The sequence below is a fragment of the Geospiza fortis genome, unplaced genomic scaffold (genome assembly GCF_000277835.1).
Source record: "Geospiza fortis unplaced genomic scaffold, GeoFor_1.0 scaffold111, whole genome shotgun sequence".
Lineage (NCBI taxonomy): Eukaryota > Metazoa > Chordata > Aves > Passeriformes > Thraupidae > Geospiza > Geospiza fortis.
The window spans coordinates 3,960,635-3,982,979 of NW_005054321.1; the positions used below are offsets into that span (position 1 = coordinate 3,960,635).

The 22,345-nt window shown below is 38.0% G+C and overlaps 1 protein-coding gene across 1 annotated transcript in view; it reads left to right on the plus strand.

The window, feature by feature from the left end:
* Positions 1-22,345, plus strand: part of COL14A1 (collagen type XIV alpha 1 chain) — a 113,016-nt gene that overhangs the window by 50,043 nt on the left and 40,628 nt on the right. Inside the window, 14 exon segments of the mRNA XM_031056746.1 lie at positions 891-1,030; positions 3,993-4,125; positions 5,253-5,324; positions 6,047-6,198; positions 10,030-10,159; positions 11,175-11,297; positions 12,635-12,784; positions 13,427-13,543; positions 15,341-15,487; positions 17,706-17,780; positions 19,125-19,149; positions 19,151-19,220; positions 20,398-20,521; positions 22,069-22,212. Coding sequence (XP_030912606.1) covers positions 891-1,030; positions 3,993-4,125; positions 5,253-5,324; positions 6,047-6,198; positions 10,030-10,159; positions 11,175-11,297; positions 12,635-12,784; positions 13,427-13,543; positions 15,341-15,487; positions 17,706-17,780; positions 19,125-19,149; positions 19,151-19,220; positions 20,398-20,521; positions 22,069-22,212 — 1,602 coding nt within the window.

Below are 22,345 nucleotides of genomic sequence, written 5' to 3' on the forward strand. Positions count from 1 at the left end.
AAGTAAGATTAGTTACAGCAAAGGTCTCTGGCTGTGAACTCAAATATATGGGATGCTTTCTGTTATTTTCATTGCTACTCTTGGCTTCTTTGCTCCCTTGCTATGGGGCCAGTTGCCTCTTTACTCACATGAGTAATCTCTTGACATCATGAAAACATCTCCACAGCTTTCTGAAGCATTATTCAGTGTGATGGCATTTGTGCCTCCAGATGAAGTGTGATGAGTTTTGAATCATACATTTAACCACTCAACTATCCAGGCACTAGACAGTGGAGCTTTATATACATACAGAGGAACTACATCAAAAGGAGAATATACAAGACATTCAAAGTTCCTGCTCTTTGTTTACACAGTTATAGTTTCTGTAGCTGTAGTTCTTCATTAAACAAATGGCTGATGACACATATCAATGCTTTCCAACAACAATGGGAAAAAAGGATGAAGGAGAGGAAAGAGAAAGATGAGGTGGAAGAGGAAGGGAGAACATACATGTATGGAGCAAGATGCTGACACATGCAAAGTGCAAATAGAAATGTACACAGAGTCTGGAAAGGGCAGAGACTGGGACTTGAGTACAAGAAAAGAGCCTTGTGCACAGAGCTCTGAGCAGAAGAGATGGACTTGGGGTTTCATGCAGCTCCTTCAGTGGAGAGAGGACAAGGAGACCTGTCCAGTTAGAATGAAGAGTCTATTCCCTTCCTTGAACTACAGAACTACTTCTCTAAGAACAAATAAGTGGGCAAAGAATTCTGTAGTGCCTTTGGTAACTACCTCCCATGTTATACTCCTTTAAGAAACTGCAAACAGAATGGTGTGTGCCTGATGTTGCCATCTATGGAAGTGTCAGAGCATAATTCACTCTCACTTTTCTTGTGTGTAATATTTTCCAGAAAGAGTTCCAGCTCCCCAACATTTGGAAATTGATGAAGTATCCACAGATAGTTTCAGGGTCAGCTGGAAGCCCACCTCATCAGATATTGCTTTTTACAGATTGGCATGGATTCCTTTGGATGGGGGGGAGTCTGAGGAGGTAAGTTGCCTTGACATCCTGGGGGGTGAAAAGGAGTGAGAATTCCATTCTGAGGACAACTATGCAGCAATGTTTGCTAATTAAATATGGCCAATTGACTAACAGAAAAATCTGCCCCACTGCAAAGCTCTCTAAACAAAAATCAAACCAATATTCCAGTTTTGCTTTGAAGAGAAAGTAGGGAAAGAAGAGGTATTTTGTGACTAGTCAGTCTAATCTGTAATGTGCCAACAGCCTTAGGACTAGCATTGTTGCTTGGGGCCACTTCAGTTTTTAGAGGTTCATGTTCTTCACTTTGATGTGAAGATGATGATGGTAGCTGAGCCAGAGTAGTGATATCCTCAGATAAGCTCCAAGTTTGTCTAATGTGCTGGCCACAGTAAAATTGCCTCTGAAGCCTTATTAGGTAAAATTACAAAGGGAAAAGTGTACACATAGTTAATTTATTAGATTGCTCATCTGTTCCTCTTTGTTTCCTCTTTTTTCCCTCTCATGCTCTATTTTTTGCATTAAGTTCTTGTACACCTTTTCCATAGTACATCAGACTAAATTTTTAAGTTATTTTCATCCCTTTAGCTTTTCCTTTTTAATTTTGTTTTTCAAAGTAGAAAGACAGACATTTTCTCTCCTTTCTCAAATTTTCATTGTCTGTCTCATTTCCTCTTTTTCTTTATTTACTAACTCATTATTTTGGTTTCTTTTGTACTTCTCAGTCTGTAGTGACTCTCAAACATCTTTCGCTCTTGGCATCAGCAGTGTGTGGGGAGGCCACATCTGCAAACTGTTTATCTGGGTACAGAACTCAGGGGGAAAAATGACATTTCCCACCTGGCCCAAGGTTTCATGCATTATTTTGTCATCCATTAGGGCAGAAAGCAGTCATTATAGCTTAGGTTATGTGTCATTTTTTCTGTAAATTTAGCTTAACCTGATCATTTTCCTCTCTTTCACCTAGTAAGAGGTAGTCATGCAAGAAAGAGAGAAATTAGAGGCGTGAGCAGGGAAAAGAAGGAGTTGGCAGATGACTGAGTGTACACAAGTCATTCACCAGCAGTTTCTTCTGCAGCAGATGAACTCATTTGTTTCTATTTCAGTTCCAGTGAGTAGCCGCCAGCGAAAGCCCTCAAGTCACATTTTAAAGTGAGATTTGAGGTATCTGTATTCTTCCAGTGTGAGAATAAATTATCAAGAACTATTTGAACTGCTAAGGTTCTACTTGTTCACTGTATTCAAAAAGAAGTGCTGGAGGCTCTAATACTTTAGAATGCTGAAATATTAAAGATGCCCAAGCTGCTTTCTGTTCTCCTTGCATGACCTCTCTAATGGGGTCAGGCCTAGGATAGCACAATACCTCCAGGCTGTTGCCTCTTTAAGCTTCTTTCCCAGCTAAGTGATCAGTCATGCAGACAAAGGACATGCACTCCCTCCTTCTTTCTCCCAAGACCCAACTTGCCAATTAGCTGAGAGGGGTCAGGGGACAGTGGTTAACCACACACCTCTCATCCCACTCCACTGAAGGGTGAGGAGCATGCAGTTGGGTGCTAGCACCAAAAACCAGAATAAATTTAAGGGGGATCTTTTATTTCTGGCTTACAGTAGAGAATGCATGTTGTTGTACTTGTATGCTTGTTACTGCTATTTGTCCTGCCCACTTGAAAGTTCAGCACTTTACGTTGTTTTTTGTAGCTAGGAGGAGAGGGTGAAGGGAGTGATGCTTCAGAAAGTATGCCAAAGTTACTTGTGAGAGAGTAATTATGTATAAATATTTTATAAGGATTTGATACTCAACTAGAGGCAGTGGGGAGTTGAAAAGAAAGGCATTACATGCACCTACTCAGTATACAGCTAGATTGACTCAAAGCTTATTCCTGAAATTTTCCCAAGAAAATCTGTGCCAGAAAGTGTGCAGCATGGGATGCCTGATTCATTACTTGATAGTAGTAGAAGGCATGGCCCCAATTTATTTCTTTCTGGTTTTCTTTTTGTATTTGAGTTCAGAAGGTCTGCGACTGTGTTATGGGTCCTTTTTCCCCAGGACCAACTCAGGAAATCTCCTGTGGTAGTTAAAAGGAGGAAGAGTGATTCACTGTTTCTGCAAAGCTCTGTGGCAGATTTTACACAGGACATGTCTATTGTTTGATTTCCATTATAAGTCCTACTTTGATGTTGAGTGTACAGGGACCACCCTTAAAAACTTGTCACTGTTAACCCAGAGAAAGGTTGTTTTATTGTAGTTTTTGTAACCTGAAAACTATTCCCAAAACTGGCCAGCCCATTTCACCAGAATTACTGCTCAGGCTCCTGTACCTTCTGTTTTATTGTCCCTTTGCTCCTCCCCATCTGGTGATCCCTTCCAATAAAATAAATGAAACACACAAAAATCTGAAGTGAAACCTGCTTACAGTTTACATTGCACGTCAATCATCTGCTGCTGTCACAGCTAGAAGTGAGGAAAATTACTATTTAAAACTCCACACCATACAGCAAGCTGATCATCAGCACATCTCTCCTAAACCTCAAGTCTGAAGCACATGTTCTTTCAATTTCCATTCAGAAATGTGGAACCATAACTGAGATAACAGTTCTGCTATTGAAACAGACTTTTTTAAGGCAGGGAAGATACTGAATCCATTTGTCATAACAATGTTTGAATAGTAGAAATATGAATGGAAGTTAATCTATCCTGCTATGATGTTTTTATTGATAAATGTTTTGAATTGTAGTGATTAAAAAAAAAGCATTTGGTCAGCTTTAGCTGCTGGTAGAAGCATAATACAATATGTTTTAAATATTCTTAAGTGTTTTGTTCCAGGTGTACTCTGTGGTATTAATAAATTTTGGGGCATATCTGAGTGTAGATTTCATTGATTTTAAAGGAAAATCTATTTTCATTCTTTCATTTCAGCCAATTACTGTAAAATGATCAGATGCTGAACTGATATTCTTCAATCTTGCTGTGTAGGTTGTCATAAATGGAGATGCAGACAGTCATGTTATAGAGGGTCTGTTGCCTGACACAGAATATGAAGTTTCTCTGCTGGCAGTTTTTGATGACAAAAGTGAAAGCGAAGTTGTTGCTATTCTTGGAGCTACATGTAAGACAAACTCTTGATCATAATTAAAAAAATGTTTAAGTGATTTAAATTTGAGGCATCTACCTTATATATAAAACACGGTTCATATTGGGTAGCTATAATATTGAAGAATGTGGTGGTTTAGCGCCAGGGCTTTCCCGACTAGTTTTTGCTTTTCCTATTTAATATTATGTGATAGATGGCATTGAATGAAAATGATGGTTTGGCTCCTTTTCTGAGCTGGTATTAATAACCTTTGGATCTGGGTAGATATTCTTCCATCCTACATTTTAATATTTAGGCTTTGAAACAGGTTCCTTATGAGAACCTGTACATCAGATTTTGGAAAGGGTGTGTGTTAATTGTTTTAAAGTAAATAATTTACAGGAATTTCATTTAAAATGTTTGACATTTTCAATATACTCTTTTCTTATTGATGTAATTTATAGTCATTAGAGGTGAATTCACTCTTGGTCCAAAAAGCTTACACAGGCCTCCTGTGGCATTGACATGAAAGTAACAAAGATAAAACTTGATAATCATGTCCAGCTTATTTTATAGTTTATTATCAAAACAGTGGCCTGTATTTCAGGAAGATTGCTCTCTTTTTATCAATATTTACTTGAATAAGTAAACAACTTTATTTCTTAGGTGTAAATTCTAAAATTTATTTGTTTTTAGTAATTTAACTGCAGGATTAATTCTAAATCTTCTGTTAAAACAAGAAGCCTACACCCATCCAAATGATACTGATACATCCCAGTGTTGCTGAGTGTACTTTCTGTTTTTTACTTGGACAGAAGTAAAACACCCTTAAAAACTTTCAGTTTAATTAATTTGACATCCTTAACAAATGGTCAAAGTGGAAGTCAATTGTGCATAGTTCAGCCAGAAATTTGTGAAAATATATGCATTCTTATTTGATTATACAGTTTATGGTTGTGTCTTATCTGCAGATCTAAATGCTAATCCTGCAAATTTATGTGCCTATAAATGAATAATTCCCTTGTAGTCTCTGAAATGTCTGAAGAGTGTGGGATCCTTGTAGGTGTGAGCACACAGTTTCATTGTCACAGTTAGACGTACAAGAAGAATACTGTGACTTCCATGTTTTGTTGAGCTGTTAGTGACTGAGTCCTGTCTTTCAGCTGCAAGTGCTACCACAGTGCCCAGCCCTGTGACCACCACCAGTGCCACAAGCCCTGAGCCCAGCACAGCAGGTGAGCAGAGCAAATGCCAGCAGTTCAATTGAGGAGTGCAGAGCACTGAGGCCCCCCTAGGGCTGGGGGCAGAGCTGGGATCCTGCTGAGGATGCTCCTGAAGGGAAGGCAGGTCACTGCTGAGAGGTGCACACTGTGCTGCTCTGCACCCCCTTCTGTGTGTGCCCAACCTCCTGCACAGGCCTGGCATGGATGAGGAGCCAACCCCTAACTCAGGGCGGGCACTCTGAATGGTACCTGTGGTATTACTTAGGAGTACAGAGACTGATTTAGAAAATTCACCTAGAATTTCTCTTTCCCTTTATAAAGTGAGCTTGGGAACTCTTCAGAATTTTGTTTAGTTTTGAGTGTTCTCTTTCTTTTCCCTATAATTAGACAATTGTCTTTTAAGGAACAACATTTCTGGGTTATTTTTCTTCAGTAGCATTCTAGCTTGGATTATTTTAAAGCTCCATAAACTGAGTAAGATAAACAAAGCAGATGGGATATTATATGTTAATAGAAGTATAGGATAGCTGTTATTTTAATAAGTGCTTGAGTCATTATATTATTAAGCCCAAATATGACTGAGCTACATGGTTTTGCCCCACTGTGGATCTTCAGAGCCACCATGACTTCAGCAGAGCTTGCAGCTACTTGGTGGTAATCAGCACAATGTAAAAATTACATTAAATCTAAAAATGTAATTGAGAAAATAATAATTAAATACTTCTTGGATTTAGTTTTTCGAACAGGAGTCAGAAACCTTGTTATAGATGATGAAACAACCTCAAGTCTGAGGGTGACATGGGACATTTCGGACTACAGCGCTCAGCAGTTCAGAGTGACCTATCTCACTGCAGAAGGGGACCGTGCTGAGGAAGCAGTAAGAATGGTCTGTATGAGTTTTGTTACTGGCTTCACAAGCTTCTTTAATAATTGCTAAGAAATGATATCTTCTTATATGACAATTTTGTTGCAATTAGTAAAGGATCTGTGTTTGATATTACTGTGAGCTTGAACCTCAAAGTTCTAATTGTACAGCACATGCTGCACTGCAGGCAACAGCAGTTGAATGTCAGATCAAGGCCCAGTCACACAAATGTTTAATGAGCTCACAGTTAAAGAGGAACTGGCTGTCTTTTTTTTTCCTGTCCTTTTTTAAATTCATCCAAGTTAGGTTTTTTATTTTTAATTTCATTTTTTACTCCTAGGCATTCTTCTATTCTGAGATTGTGTTTTAATGACACTTAAATGTTTTTACAGTCTTCAGCAATTTTTTTCCTTCAGCAATTTTTCTCTTCTCTTCTCTTCTCTTCTCTTCTCTTCTCTTCTCTTCTCTTCTCTTCTCTTCTCTTCTCTTCTCTTCTCTTCTCTTCTCTTCTCTTCTCTTCTCTTCTCTTTCTCGCAATGAAATTAAAGTTCAAATGCAGAGTTTTCATACTTCTCATGAACCTGAACATTTCACAATAAGGACAGCACTTTTTAATCTAAGTGCCTGAGAATTTTTTTTTATTTTTCCAATACCATGTGATGATCAAGATTAAACATGTCCTACACTGAAATATTTCTGGTCATTAAGACTTTGGAAAATAATTGAAAGAATGAAGAGCACTGCATGTAGTCTTTGGAGCATATAGCAAACAAACCAAAACACACACCCTCCCCTGCAAAAAAAAGAAGCCTGAGCTCCACTATTTTAATGCTTCACAATTTTTGAGATACTTTCAGAATTCAGCTATGCTAAGTGCCTTTTTAAACAATTATTTTTAAATTGGGGAAAACTTAGTATTGTAGTGCAGTATAGTAGTGCAGTATTGTAGTGTTCCACAAAATCTGTTATAAAATTTGTGGGTGGCTCCAAGTAAGTAAATTTAAAAGATTAAGTTGTGTATTTCAAGGTTATTTCCTTAGTCAGCTCAGAATGCAAAAAATATTCCCTATCATTCTCCCTCTGTGTCTGCCACTTGAGTCACTTCTTTTCATAGGGCAGTTAAAAAAATATTTTATTCTTTTGATATTTAGCATCTGACATTTTTAGCCCTATATCAGGATATTTCAATAAAAATATTAAAAGGAGTAGAATATATTTTTTTCCTAGGAAAATATAAATCTGTCTTTTCCCATTTCAGTTTTATTCATCTTTTATGTGACCCTGCTGGAAATGTACTTTTAACCACCTAATTCAACTATGACCTGAAAATGAATTTTCAATGTAGTGGCATCCTTTTGGACTAGGAAACATGCTCTGTGATCTTACCTGAACTATATGTTAGTATACCATATAATAAAGTGAAAAACTTGCACAGTATAATGGCACAAATTGTACTGTTCTTCTGAGAATAACTCAGATTTTCTGAAATTCTGATCCCAGATTCACTGTTTCACCTTTCCAGTTCAGTTGGGGGTATAAATGTCATTCTGTTTTAGTATTCAATGACTACTATGTTAAAATAAAATTAAAACTGTAGGAAAGGTATTAAAATTGTGACTATTAAAATGACATTACAGCTGACTCAAAAGTTCATTAAATAAAATTATAAAACTGTATGATTTGGTAGGTGTCTTGGCTCTATTCTCACAAATTATTTAATTTTAAGTACACTCTCAAGCCTTGTTATCTTTGGTCACAATTCAGCAAACAGATTAAACACATTTCATCTTTGAAATTTATCATGTGCATAAATACTTTACTGAAAAAGGATTTATGTAAGATTTCACTTAGAATTAGGCACATTTTAATTGAAGGAGTGTATTTTACCATGTGGCTTCAAGCACCTGTGAGGTGCACAACAGATGTCAATAAAACAATACAGATGTTCAATTTTAGGGGAGTGTTTTTATGCTTAGTACATTTTCTAGGGAGAAACCAAAGGTTTTGTGGAATTTGGGCTTACATGTACTATAGCGTGACAGTTCTGTGGTGAGTACTTAAGTTTTTTGGCTCTGATTTCAGTGATACAAGTTTCAGTTACTCCTCCCTTTCCATAAAAATATTAATAAGCTTTACAACTCTTGATGCAATTGGCTGAAAATCAGCGACCAGAAAATGTAATAGAATACAGAGGGGTCAAGCTCTAAATTGCATGTGTGTTCTTGGGTGTGCTGTACATACTGGAAAGATCAATTTTCTTTTTTTTCTTTAAAGCCAAAAATGTTTCTCACTGCTGAAAGCTGTATTGATCTGTGGAAGACTATGCACATGTGGAGAGGAGAGTTCTCCATGCTTGCATCCACTGCTCTAAAAACTAAAAAAATTTGTTGGATTGGATTTTTTCAGAAACTTAGTTTGTGTGTTTTCAATGCATGTGTATGGAAGAGGAACGTGGAAATCTTTCAAGAGCATTTATTAATGGTTTAAGTTCAGTTCTGATCAAAGAATGAAACACTCTGACGAGTCTCAACACCTGGGTGCACTAGATAAATTTCCTTCTTTGTGTCCCTTGCCAAAACTAGAAGTAGTTTGAATGTATCCTGGAGTGTTAAACTGGTGAAACCTTTCTTGAGCAGATGCTTCAAACCTTTGCCATCATCACATGCATCAGTCTTCTTTGAAACAGCAAAACCCTTTTATAGACCTACCTTCTGCTTTTCCCCTGTGAGTTTAAAGGGCTTATGATTCTCTCAACTTCTTGCCAAATCCGTGTAGTTGCTGGCTCAGGTGACAGATTCACACAATGGACACGGGCCAGGGAATGTCCAAAATATGATGTTGGACCTTGGGACTTGCTTCCAATAGCATCACTTCAGAGCACAGATCTCTGCACAGGAAACATAGGAGTAGTTTTTTCTTTTTTACCATGCCTATACTGTGTGATGTAAGTGGCTCCCATGCAGGCTTTGGAGGTTCTCCGAGATTAAATTTTACTGGTGAGTTAAGCAATTGCAAGGCTTTGCTTGGCACTCCTGCCACCACTATTGTGATACTGACTTTTGAGGCTCTGGCTAAAATACAATAATCTATTGAAGAGTTTTAGAACTAGCTGCTTTTAGGGAAATCTTTCGCTGTGCTTAATTCAGCAGGCTGAAACATGTACTCTAGAATCAAAAACTGCCCAGAGGAGTTTCTACAGCTGCTCTACTACTAGGTTGCCTGGTTGGATTTTTCTGGCAGATCTTCCATGTTTCATGGCATTATGGGATCCTGTGGTATTTGTGGGATGCCATCCTACTTCCTCTCCTAAATAGCTACCTTCATTTACTCGTCTCCAGACTGGATGAAGACAAGAAAAACGTTTTTTATTCCTGCTTGCTCTGTTCAATGCTTCCAGATCTCATAACCTGATTTTCCTTCCTCCCAGGGAAGGAGGATTTTTTTTTCTCCAGAGAAAAAAGCAACCAACCTTTATCACTGAGCTTCAGAAAATCTAAATATGTCCAGAATAAATATATCAAGAGGATGTATTTTGTCTATACAGTGAAATAGTTTAAGTATTTATGATCCAAACAGTACCAGTGGGTTATGGACCTGAAATGGCTCATAGGTTTAATATAAAACAGTGTTATCTCATAGGAACACTTCCTTTATTTTGTTTTGGTATGATGGTACATCTGTTAAAAGGGTGGATGGTGTAGTGATTTTATTTAACTGTAGAGTATCAATAATATTTGAAAATGCAAACTATTTAGCAATGCTAGTGGAGTGTGTTGTCAGAGACTATGTAAGATAAAGTGGTTTGGCTCTAGTCATAAAGCTTGATTGTTTCTGCATGTTCTGACCCTCCAGGTAATGGTGCCTGGCAGACAAAACACTCTTTTGCTTCACCCTCTGCTGCCTGATACAGAATACAAAGTTACTGTAACCCCCGTCTATTCTGATGGGGAGGGAGTCAGTGTCTCAGCTCCTGGCAAAACTTGTAAGTACAAACTTTCCGCCTGTCTTCGGCCAGGATGTGCATGAATAAAGACTTATTCTTTGTGGCCTTTTTTCCTTGTCTGTAGGAATGTATTTTAGTATAAATGTGGGCTTATTTTGCATTATTTATATGACTTGAACTTTAAATTAATCTCAGTTGATTGATTTATAAACAATGGGTTCTTCTAAAAGACAAGCTGTATTTTATTTTCAAATACTCTGAGTTTGCAGAAACTTGTTCAGTAATAGAACTGGCAAATGCTTGATAACCAGCCCACCAAGGGCAAGCCAACTAATACAGAAAAAAAAGTAAAGAAAGCCTGCTGAGATGGTATCAAACCAACCATTGTACTGTTAGATCTTCTTTTGTGTGAGATCATTGCTTTCTAAGGGTCATTAGAAATGCTGCTGAACTTTTTATAAAAAGTGATTGCATTATCTCCAGAGTTCTGACCAAGTACCAAAAGATTACTCAGCTGTAGCTTGAACTTCCTCTCTACTGGATATTGTAAAAAATCCTTTCATTGTGCACTTGTAGTCATGATAGTATAATTTTATTGAAGTGTTCTCCTAATTTACATAATTTGTCTTAATTGAAGTGCTGTTTATGCAGAGCCTTAAATCACTTGTAAATAAGTCCTTTGATTCCATTCTACAGAATTAAGTGTTCAAAAGAGCATGATTTATACATTAGTGAACTTGGATTGGAAGAAACTGTATAATGTATAATTATCTCTAAATTACCTTACATTTTTAGGAAACAAAAGATTTTTTTTAAAAGAAATGTAGGGACAAATTTTGAAGTTAATTCAGAAATTCATTGTTTGTTGGTCAAAGTTTGCGGTTAATCCACTGAGTAATACAAAGGATGAATTTGATTAAGAGTTTCATCCTGATGATTTCACATGTAAATCTGAGATTAATGGATATCACACTCTTTTTATTTGCATATCTTGATTTTTCTCTATAAACTTGTATGAGAGAAACTTGTAAAATCCCAGTTTGTTTCTTTTCAGTGCCCCTGTCTGCTCCTAGGAGCTTACGTGTGTCAGACGAATGGTACAACAGGTTACGTATCAGCTGGGATGCCCCACCTTCCGCAACAATGGGTTACAGAGTTGTCTACAAACCTGTCAACAGTGAGTTTTTAAATTGATTTTTTTGGGGTTATTTCTGACTGAACATCATCTTTCACTCAATTTTGTTCTTAAATCTATCAGTTGCAGCTACAGCCTTGAAAGTGTTATTAACTTTGGTGCCTCATATTTTTCACTATGAAAGTTTAATAATCACAGAATGATGCAGGTTGGAGAGGATCTCTGGAGATCATCTGGTCTTCCTCCCTGAACAAAACAGGGTCAGCTTGGAACAGGTTTCAGCGTACCCTGGCTGGTTGAATTTATAATATCTCCAAGGATGGGGATTTTAAAACTGCTTTAAGCATCTCTTCCAGTTTTTGATTACTGTCACTGGCAGTATCTTTGCTAATATATGATAAAAATTTCCCATGTTGCAAAATTTTTCTTTTTCCTCCTACGTTTTCCTGTTTGCCTCTGAAGACATTCTGTCTGTATCTTCTCTACCACCTTGCATGAGGTAGGTGTTGGCAGCAGTAGATTTCCCCTTAGACTTCTCATCCTAAGGCTGATTAATCCCAGATCTTTCAGTCTGTGTTGTTTCATTTTATCATGACTATCTTTCAGAGACTATGTCTGCTTTTTCCTGTCCCTCTCTTCTGTATTCTCCTGTTCTTCAGCTTCCTTCCCCTCACAATAAAAGGTTTTCATTTCTTCTCAGACACTTAACATTTTATTCCTTGTCCATTTGGTGTGTGCTGCATCCTTTACCTGCCTGTACCTTGCACCTAGACAAGACATCCAGAATCCTTCAAATTTCTTTAGAAAAACAGGGTCCTCTATTGACAGCAAATCACAGATATGTGACCACTGAGGGACTAAAATACTGTCCAAAGACAATACTGCTGCCTGGTTTCTAAAGTGTATCCAGAACAACTAGGGGAGGTGATGAAGGACCTGTTTGTGATTCTGACTGGGAAAGTTTCATTGTGTTCTATTTTCATTATTATTTTTGCACAGTATTAAATTATGCTGTGGTACAAGAAGCCCTGAGTGACTGTAGTGCTGGCTGGCATCTGCTGTCCCCACTGTTGGTCCTGGCACACAATCAAACTGGGGAGATATTTGGCTGCCTCTTTAGAGCAGTAGTAAGTCACTGAAGCAGAACAAAAGGGTTTTAACAGATGCCAGTGTCTAGCTCTGCCTTAATGAATCCCACTGCTGAACTTCCCCAGTGTGTTTGTTGTGCCTTCTTTCCATGCAAGGATTGAGGAGAATGTCTTTGTATTTGTGTACGGTTAAGAAAAAAAGGTATAAAATAGTAACTTTATGAGCACTTGTAATTTTTTCTAATTTAGCGGATGAGCAAATGATTTTCTAATTTATTTCATATTTTGCAGGTCCTGGTCCTGCATTGGAGACCTTTGTAGGGGATGACATTAATACTATTCTCATTCTAAATCTCCTCAGTGGAACGGAGTACAGTGTTAAAGTATTTGCTTCATACTCAACAGGCTTCAGTGATGCCCTAACAGGCGTGGCCAAAACCTGTAAGAATGATTTCATGCTGCTCAGATCTCTACAAGCTGGTTTTCCTTACAACTGTGGCTTTCTGCAGCTCCCTGAATAAATTTTCACGTGGAAGACTTTACTTTGTTTTCCTGAAATGAAAGTCTCTCTTTCTATGAGACTCTACCAGGCTTTTCAGTGCTCTGCTGGGTGTTAGCAGGACAGGAATCATAAAGCAGATATCATTTATTAGCCAAAAATATGTATGCCTAGTCGTAGATGTAAATTTCCTTCATGAAAATCTATTTAGTATATTTTTTCTAGCTTCATATATAAGATTATTTGCTCTTTATATAGCTAAAGCTCAATTTTAAATTAGATTTTGACAGAAATTCTGCTATTATTATGATACTTTTATACTTACTTGTAGTAACTGAACTTTTTAGCAATGTTCATTATTTAATTTTAAGTAAATTGCCTAAAGTTCTAAACTTTTGTTTTTAAATTTCACAACTTTTTAAAATTCTTCTTTTAGATTTTCTTGATTTTTTAAAAGCAGCTATGGACATTATTTGTTAAAAATGAATTGGGACTGGTTTCACTGTAATAATTTTGTCTTTTTTTTTCTTGTATGTCTTATTAGAGGTAAACAACTGATTTTTTTTTTTAAATTTAATTTTCAGTGTATTTGGGTGTGACAAATTTGGATTCCTACCAAGTCCGCATGACAAGTCTCTGTGCTCAGTGGCAGCTCCACAGACACGCCACTGCTTACAGGGTAGTTATAGAGTCACTCGAGGGTAAGTTACTAAATAATTTGGTATGCAGCTACAGCCCCATCCAGAGAATTGAATTGCATAGAAATTGCAGTTAGACCTGTAGACTGGCTCCTGAAATACTGGAAATGATGGACAGAAGAGAGGTGTGTATACCCTGACAGTTTCAGAATGCAGTAGCATCCCTGTCGTTTTATGTCAAACACATTGATAACTTGTGCATTTTATGTCAGAGACTTCGGTCTATCAGTAGAAGAAAGGTGATTACCTGAGTTTTTCACTGCTGTGAGGAACAGAAGATGGATAAGGATGAACTGAATACATCAAAGTTTGTATATATACCACAGGCAGTACCCTCTGATTAGGATAGACAGGAGAAGAGGGCAGAAAAGCTCTGAAGGAATCCAGACCATGCCCACAAAATCAGAACAATGTCCAGTTTTGTTTGTTCTCATTCTATTGCTGCTTCTTTGTAGCTTATAGTAGTAATGTTACTCATATGGATAAACATGACACCATGCTATGCAGTCACACAAGGAGTCTTGATGCTTTTAGCACAGTGTATATAGAGGGTAAATTACAGCCTCTTCAGCCTCACTGGTTCTCAGGTGTGGCCAGAAGACATTTTGTCACTGTTTGTGCAGACCAACTCTCTTATCCCAAGCAGACATCAGTGGTCTTCTGACTGGTGGCAAATTAAAGCCTTGCATAACTTGAGAGAAGTTCAGTTAATGGGCTGTGTTAAAGGTGTCATGGACAGTAACCCTGATCATGTGCTAAAAAAGGCATGACCTTTTTGTGGAATGGCAAGTGGATGGTGATAAGGTTCATTTGAAGCCATGAAATACAGACAAGCTATTCAGATAGCAGAGATCTTGGCTTGCCTGAGACAGCACAGACATCCCTCTCATCTGGGAGCTAGCCAGCATCCTACTTTCTTCATATAGAACTGCCAGAATTGTTTTAACTGAGCTGAAAGCACCTAAATGCAAGCAGAACAACCTAGAGTGTGAACAAATGTTTCTTATTAATATTTATCCTGAAGGGACTTGATTGTCAAATCAGGTGTGTGTCTGGTTCAGGCAATGATCAAATATTTTTATGCTAGCATAACACCTGAAAAACATTGAATGATTGTTTGTAATTTTTTATATACTCTGTAAAATATGAGATCAGTTGCTTGTATTTCACTTCTTCCTGATGCAGATTTTAAATGGTGATAAATTTTTTCTTGTTATTAAAACATGCCTTATGCTATTTCCAGTACCCAGCCTTTTTCTATTGTCAGTGTATCTTCCAATTCAGAATTTAGCAGAATCAGTTTTGGAACCCTGTAAATGAACCATCTTGCCAAGTGGCTACTAGTGAAAGCTGGAATATGATATCTAGTTCAGTCTCTTTTGTTGTGACCAAGCACATTACGTATGCTGAGAACCAGAGGCACAGACAAAGGATGCCATAGAGTTACATAATGCAACAATTCCTAGTTAGACTCTCATAATTTAGGACTAGATCCAAAGCCTGTTCATGACAGTGTTAGTGATTTTTATTGCCTTCAGTGCATGGGGCAAAGTTAATCTTTTTTTCTGAAGATGTTTGACACATTCCTCAGCTCCTACTTAGTATGAATAATGAAATGTTAGAGACCTCTGCACAGAGGTCAATTTCCTAAAGTAAGGCAGCATGTAGTTTATTAACTTATGGCAACCTCTTACTCCTCATTTGCTGTCATGTACTCTTCTTATTTATGATTTAAATCACATTATTCAATAAAACAGTAAAAAAACAAAAAAGTTTTCATAGTTTCTTTTGTAATTCCAGATGGAAAAAAGCAAGAAGTAAATCTTGGTGGTGGGACACCTAGACATTGTTTCTTTGAGCTGATGCCTGGAACCAAATATAAAGTCAGTGTTCATACACAGCTTCAGGAGCTGGAGGGCCCTGCTGTGAGCATCACGGAGACAACGTGTGAGTAAAACAGAGGAGAGAGAGTTCAGCCAGCAGCCATAATGCTCAATTGTATTTCTTGTGTTCTGCCCTTTGCCCACACATGTGCTATTCCTACACAGTTTTCTTTAGCTGAGCTATTGATTTTTCAACTACATTGTGACTCCTCCAGGAGTGTGCAGGATTCTTACACCACTGCTGTGAAGTAATTGTTAAGTCATGTTCAGCAACTCTATTGGATTTCTAATGAGAAAGACACAGGGAGGATGGTTTATTTTCTTCATAAAAAGTCCCACTATGGGATACTCTGAATATCTATTACTTTGGGGAAAAAATACAGAAAAATGGGCAAGCACAGAAAGTTTTGTTCCTGCACCTCTTGTTATTTAGTAAAATTAACTAGTGCTTGCATAATTTACAGTTAAATGGGACTCAAAACCCAGTTTATTTAAGTATTTTGAAACAAACTAACCAACTGGACTTTTTAATAATTAGTAGTAGTAATACAAGACAAAAAAACCAAAAACAAAACCAAAAAAACTTCACAGCTGTTTATGAAGGCAAGGTCCTGCTGTCATGAATTCAAAATACTGCAAAATAAAACATGGGACTACTAGAATAAATATTTTGTCTTTCTTCGAGCCCATTTCCAATCTCAGCATTACCTGTCTTCTCATGGTATATTGCTATACACCACAATACTGTTCCCTTTCTCTCAGGGTAGAAAGTGTTTGTACTTTTCTTCTTTTCCTCCCACATTTATGGTTTCACATAGGAAAAGCTTGCACAGGTGCATGACTCCAATTCTTCCTAGTCCAGGGCTCATTCTCTGAGCAGCTAGCATAAAGCCAAGCTTCTCCTGCTTTTTGGGGAATTGTGTTTAGTGTGCTCTGCAGGTCAGGGAGTTAGGAGACACGAGGAAGAGCACACCTTGGCCCATATGTCCATTTGAGAGCGATGGTTTCTGATAATTTGTGTAAACTGTTGTCTCACTTTAAAAAGGGAAACAGTCTTCAGGGTGACCTGCATCTCTTTGGTGCTGAGAGCAGCCTTTCAAGTCATCCTACAGCAGCTGTGACCCTTTCTTAATGGCTCTGGTCCTGGGATGCTGTGGCCATGGAGGTCCTGGGCACTACTTCTGTGTGGGTGTTTCAGAGTCCCAGCCCTTCCTATTGCTGAAGCCACTGGGAAAACCCCCATGAGCTGCAGTGGAATGTGGACATGTAGTGAATCCTGTTTGCACTGATCTTTCCCAAATGTAGGCTCCTTTTCTCTGGTTGCCATATCTAACACTCTCCATTGCCTACAAATGTGACTTAGGTGTTACAGCAAATAAGTTTAGACCTGGAGGACTGATGTTCTGTCACCTGTGGCTTCTTATGCTAAATGCATTGAATAAAAATGGGGAAAAAAGCCCCTTGAATGAATGTGGAAGCTTTTTCTCCCGCAGAGTTGTGGAAGTCAATACATGTGCATTTTATCTCTGAGAGGTCAGCTGAGTTGTATTGAAAGTTGCTAAATAAAGCTGTTGCATTCAGAAAAGCTGTAATTGGGTATTCACCTAGGTCTCTGCAAGGTTGAAAGTCCAATGTCATTTTTCAGGGGAAGAGTGAGGGACACTTTCAGAAACTATAAAGCAACTTTAGTAGAAGTTGCTGCAGGCAACAGAGCCACAGTCCTGCTAGAGTTGCGGTCAAAGCTGTGTTTCTGTCTGGAAGCATAACAAGGTCTTTGACGAAATTCAGAAAAGTCTTCATCAGGGAAGGCTGTGATCTGCTTTGAGTGCAGGCACTGGCTTGCTTTTCCTCTCTGTCTTTGCATTTTGGACTAAGATCTTCTTTCTTCTAGGGTGACTAAAGATCTACTTTCTGTTACTGAGGACTTTTGTTGAGAAAAGGACACAGACCTTTTTCAAAACAAATTATGGATTTTAGGTCAACAATAGTGCTGGCACATGGTCTGCTACACTGGAGGATCTCAAAAAGGGGCAGTTCCAATAGCAGTTCAGTTGTATTCTTGTATCATTCATACTGCATATACAGCCATTAATTGCTTTGCATTAGTAATATTCCCTTTCAGGTGACATTTCTTTTGTGCACTCACCCCATTTATCTCCAGTTGCATAACTAGTGGATTAGGGATAATGAATTTTTTTCATGTGGAGATGAGTAGAAAATGCTGTTTATTAAAGATATTGGGCTTTTAAGTGTGTTTGAATATTCCTTCTTTTATTCTCCAGTACCATTTCCTACTCAACCACCAACAACACCTTCAACACCACCTCCACCACCTACAATCCCACCTGCAAAAGAGGGTAAGTGCTACATGTGTGAGTTTCTAGTAATTTTAAAGTGTTGATGCAATGTTTTTCTGCTTCTGATGGTATTTTAGACCTATGGGGAGCAGATCTCATGAGGCATTTGCTGTAGAAACACTGTTAAGGCAGCTGGCCTAAATTTAATGAGCCAAAAATCTGACATCATTGTTGTACTGTTAAAATTTGCTGAAGGGTGGTTAATATATGTGACACCTCCTTTTTCCAAACCTCCTAAACCATACACAGTTTGCAACTGAAGCAGACATCCTAGGATAATTAAACTTGAAAAGCAGCATTATTTTTAAATATGCCTACTTTAGGTAATGTGAAAAGTATGGGCCATATTCAGACTCTCCTCTTTAAATGCAGACTTCCTTTTATTATTATTTGAATGAGTTGTATTTTGTACAGAGGCTTATAATATTTCTGTGAGAGGAGCATTATTGGTGGAGACTGAGGATCAAATACATCAGCTTGAAGTCTGTGGACCAAACTGACATGTATAAATTGAGAATTTAACCCACAAGCATAGGGAAAAAAGACCTTGTATGTGAGTGTGTTTAGAACTGCATAGGAGCAGATAATGAGGGGGTTTTGTTATCCAAGGAGTAATCAACAGAAAATAAAAATACAGGTTTATATCTATTTGTCCCAGTCTCTGGATTTAGATGAAATATGAAGATGAAATATGTTGAAAAACATAACTTTGGTTTGAGACAGTTTACTTCTGACCCCAAGCAATAGACTTGGATTTCTGTGAAGTGTTGAAGGTTCCCAGTTCCCATGAAAGAGTGAGCAACTTGTGTGAGCAGTGTACAGCTCTTGCAGGCCGTTTTGCATAAGAACATGCTGGAATCAGATGGGATGGGTGAAACGTGCGTTGCTCCTGCACAGTGCTGTTGAGGTGCATTAGACACTGCAGACCTTAGGGCAACATTATGAATGGAATATTTTCCCAGTGGGAACCTCCACAGTGGAAATTCTGTCACCTTGCTTACTGTGTCATGCTAGGAGTTGGCATTGTATAAGTTCATGTGTGACTTTACTTAAAAACCTAAATAAAAATAGAAAGGTTAAGCCAGACTTTAAAGAACCACTGAAATGTGTTCTGTGATAGGATCTGTTGGTGCAGACTATTCTCCCTTGCAGAGCTCAGCTGGTTCTACACCTGCACTGAGGTCAATGCCAGCAGGTCTGTTGACTAAAGCTAACATTGAGCTAACATGTATTAGCTAATATTAAATAAGGGCTTTTCATGATGGTTGCATTTTTTTAAGTGATTTTTGAGATCTTTGAGTTGAGGCATTGCTGTAATTCCAAAATTCTTGCTTTCTTCCTCAGTGTGCAAAGCAGCCAAAGCTGATCTGGAACAAGATAATTAACTTCCTTTATAGCACTGTTGGAGCTTTGGATAAGATTGGTCCTGATGGAACACAGGTAATCAACGTGCAGAGATGGAGGGTGCATGGACTTGACAGGGTATTATAGACTAGACCAGAAGTGAAATTAATCAAGAAGTAACTGACATAATTTCACAGTTCAGTGAAAATATAAACTGCTCTAGGTCAGTATCTTTTTTCAATATATTTTTATGCACACCATATGTTAAAATTCTCTGTATAAATTTCCGTACCATGAGGGCTAAGTATCATTTCAGTCTTCTCTAATTCTAATGACATTTAGGTTTGTTAATGCTTTTGGCACTTGTAGTGTTTATTTATAAATAAACTAAAAATGGCATTGATAAGGAAAATTAAAGGTTCTGTTCTTTTGAATCACACACTCTACAGAATCTACAGTGCTTGAAATAAAATTTGCAACAATTGTTCCATTTATGTATTTGTTTAGAGAGGCGCTCCAGAACATATTATTGGCAAATATGTTACTGCTTTAAATGTTATCTGTATAATATGGGGTTTAGGATCTCATTGGAAATTAGTTTTAACTTGTCCAAACCCTGAAGAATACTTAGTTTTTACTGTTTCTTGCTATATAGCTATTTTTTCAGAATATAATTAATGGTGCTTCAGAAACTGTCACAAATTTAAACATAATAGCTCCTTTTAAATCAGGGGCACCACTTATGGAATATGGAGATCAATATATGCTTTGTGAGTTGTAGGGTCTTAGTGTACAGTATTGTGATACAGAGTCTTAACTCAGTAGTGTCATATTTGACAGAGGCAATATTTCAAAATATATTCCTGAATCTCTCTTGCTCCCTGGCTTAAGTTACTTATGTGCAGTTATTAATTCATGGAGACTGAATTAAGTCCCAGCAGTTCTGAGTATGAGTAACTGTACACATGTGAGCAGCTGTAACCAGGATTTTGCTTTTGGGCTCGGCTGAGAGGGCTTCTGCCAAACTGGGTATTACTATTCTCATCCTGTTTGCTGCAAAATGAAACCAGAAAATGTTAGATGGTTGCCAAAGTTGCAGAGTAAAATTGAACTTTATTTACTGAAAGCTTTTTTAAAAAGAAAAAAGTCTGGCTTCAATTTAAAGATGAAGCAAAGTTACAAGATAAATCCTTGTTTTAAGTGGTCAAATTCACTTACTTTTTGCTCATGCAGCGGGTGGTACTTTTGTAATGAACATCTTCTATGTGCACAGGTGGCAATAATTCAGTTTAGTGATGATCCCAGGACAGAATTTAAATTGAATGCATACAAAACAAAAGAGACTCTTCTTGAAGCTATTCAGCAAATAGCCTACAAAGGAGGAAATACAAAAACAGGTGAGAAAGGATGAGATTGTAATGCAGATTTTCCCCCTGCTTCTCTAAGTGGTATTTCTTTCTCATTTGCTAAATGGTTTAATTAATCACTGCAAAACCAGTAATAGCATGCTGTCTCCACACTGGAGATGAAGGGTTGGGCTCTGAAATTAGAAAGTCTTTGTAATTTGTAGTTTACACACTTCAGCCCCTACTGCTGCATATTCACCCCACTGACCAACAGTGATAGCAAGGATCAGGGGAGCAGGGAGCGGGGCAGGAGGGCTAAAGCAAGTTAATTTGGGGGTAGTGGAAGGTGGAATGGGGAGTAATATGAAGTCAGCTTGGCAAGTGAGCAGAAAAGTGATAAAGGGGAGAGGGTGGGAGGGAGCTTGCAGAGCATGTAGGAAACTGTAGAAAAAGGAGAGAGTGGAGTGTCTGTTTGGGTATAAGCCAGGACAGTTAAGACTCTGTGGGATGTTTAAGATTGGGTTGGGGAAAGATGTTTGTTAAGGTTGCATTTAAATTTATCCCTTAAAATAGCTTGCTGATATAAAGAAATTATAGATGAGGGTTGAAAGAGTTAAAATCTGTTTTAGTTGGAAATCGTATGTTTTATTATTTTCAGACTTCACAGAAATTTCTTGCAGCTGTTGCATTGCATCTCCTTTCAGCATTATCAAAATAATTTTCCATTTACTACAATGACATTCTCAGTTGTTAATGTAGACAGTGCCCTACAATCCAGAACAGGAAAATTTTGCTATCTCTAACCCAGCCAGCAGCTAATACCACGCAGTGCTCACTGACTGCCTACCCCTAGCCTGTGGGATGGGGAGGAGAATCAGAAAAGAGTAAAGCCTGTGGGCTGAGACAACAATTTCATGATTGAAACACAGTAAAATACAATGATAGCAATAGTAATAAAAAGGGATATAACAAATAGAGGGAGAGAAACTCCACGAATAAGAGATGATGCTCAGTATGGTTGTTCACCACCTGATGCCCAGCCCATTGCAGAGCACGGATTGGCCCCTCCTGGCCAAGTGCCCAAGTTTATACCCTGGGCAGGATGTTCTACACTATGGAGTATCCCTTTGGCCAGTTTGGGTCAGCTGTCCTGGGCGCACTCTCCTCCAGTCCTCTTGTGCAGCTGCTCAGGGGCAGAGAGTGAGACACTGAAAAGTGCTTGACTCAGGGTAAGCACAGCTTAGCAACAACCAAAACATCATTATCAACATTAGCCTCATATGGAGTCCAAAACTCAGCACTGTACCAGCAATAAAGAGGGAAATTAAGCCTATTCCAGCTGAACCCAGGACACCCACACAAATCATGTTCGTGATCTTCCCCTTCTGGATTGAAAAACGGAGGGCTGAAGCTGTCGGAACTTGAAACATTATGGCCAAAATCAAACTTTTCTAAATCTTGATTTTAACAAATACAGAATGAATAAATTGACACTCAGGACACAACAGATTTTCTCTTTTTACATATGTGTAACATGATATGAGAAGCCAATAGAAATGGGATTTGTCTCACAGTCAGTGTAAACTTCTGTGTTGCAGGCAAAGCCATTAAACATGCACGAGAAATGTTATTTACAGGAGATGCAGGCATGAGAAGGGGCATTCCAAAGGTTTTGGTTGTCATCACTGATGGGCGATCACAGGATGATGTGAACAAAGTCTCCAGAGAAATGCAACTAGATGGTAAATTGTGTGTTTTTAAAAACAACTCACATGTTCTTTTTTTCTCATTAATTGCATCTAAGTAAATGTGGGCATGAGGTAAGGATAGTCTTTGCTCCAGATTTTCAGTTTTAAAGAAAACATCAAGTGCTGA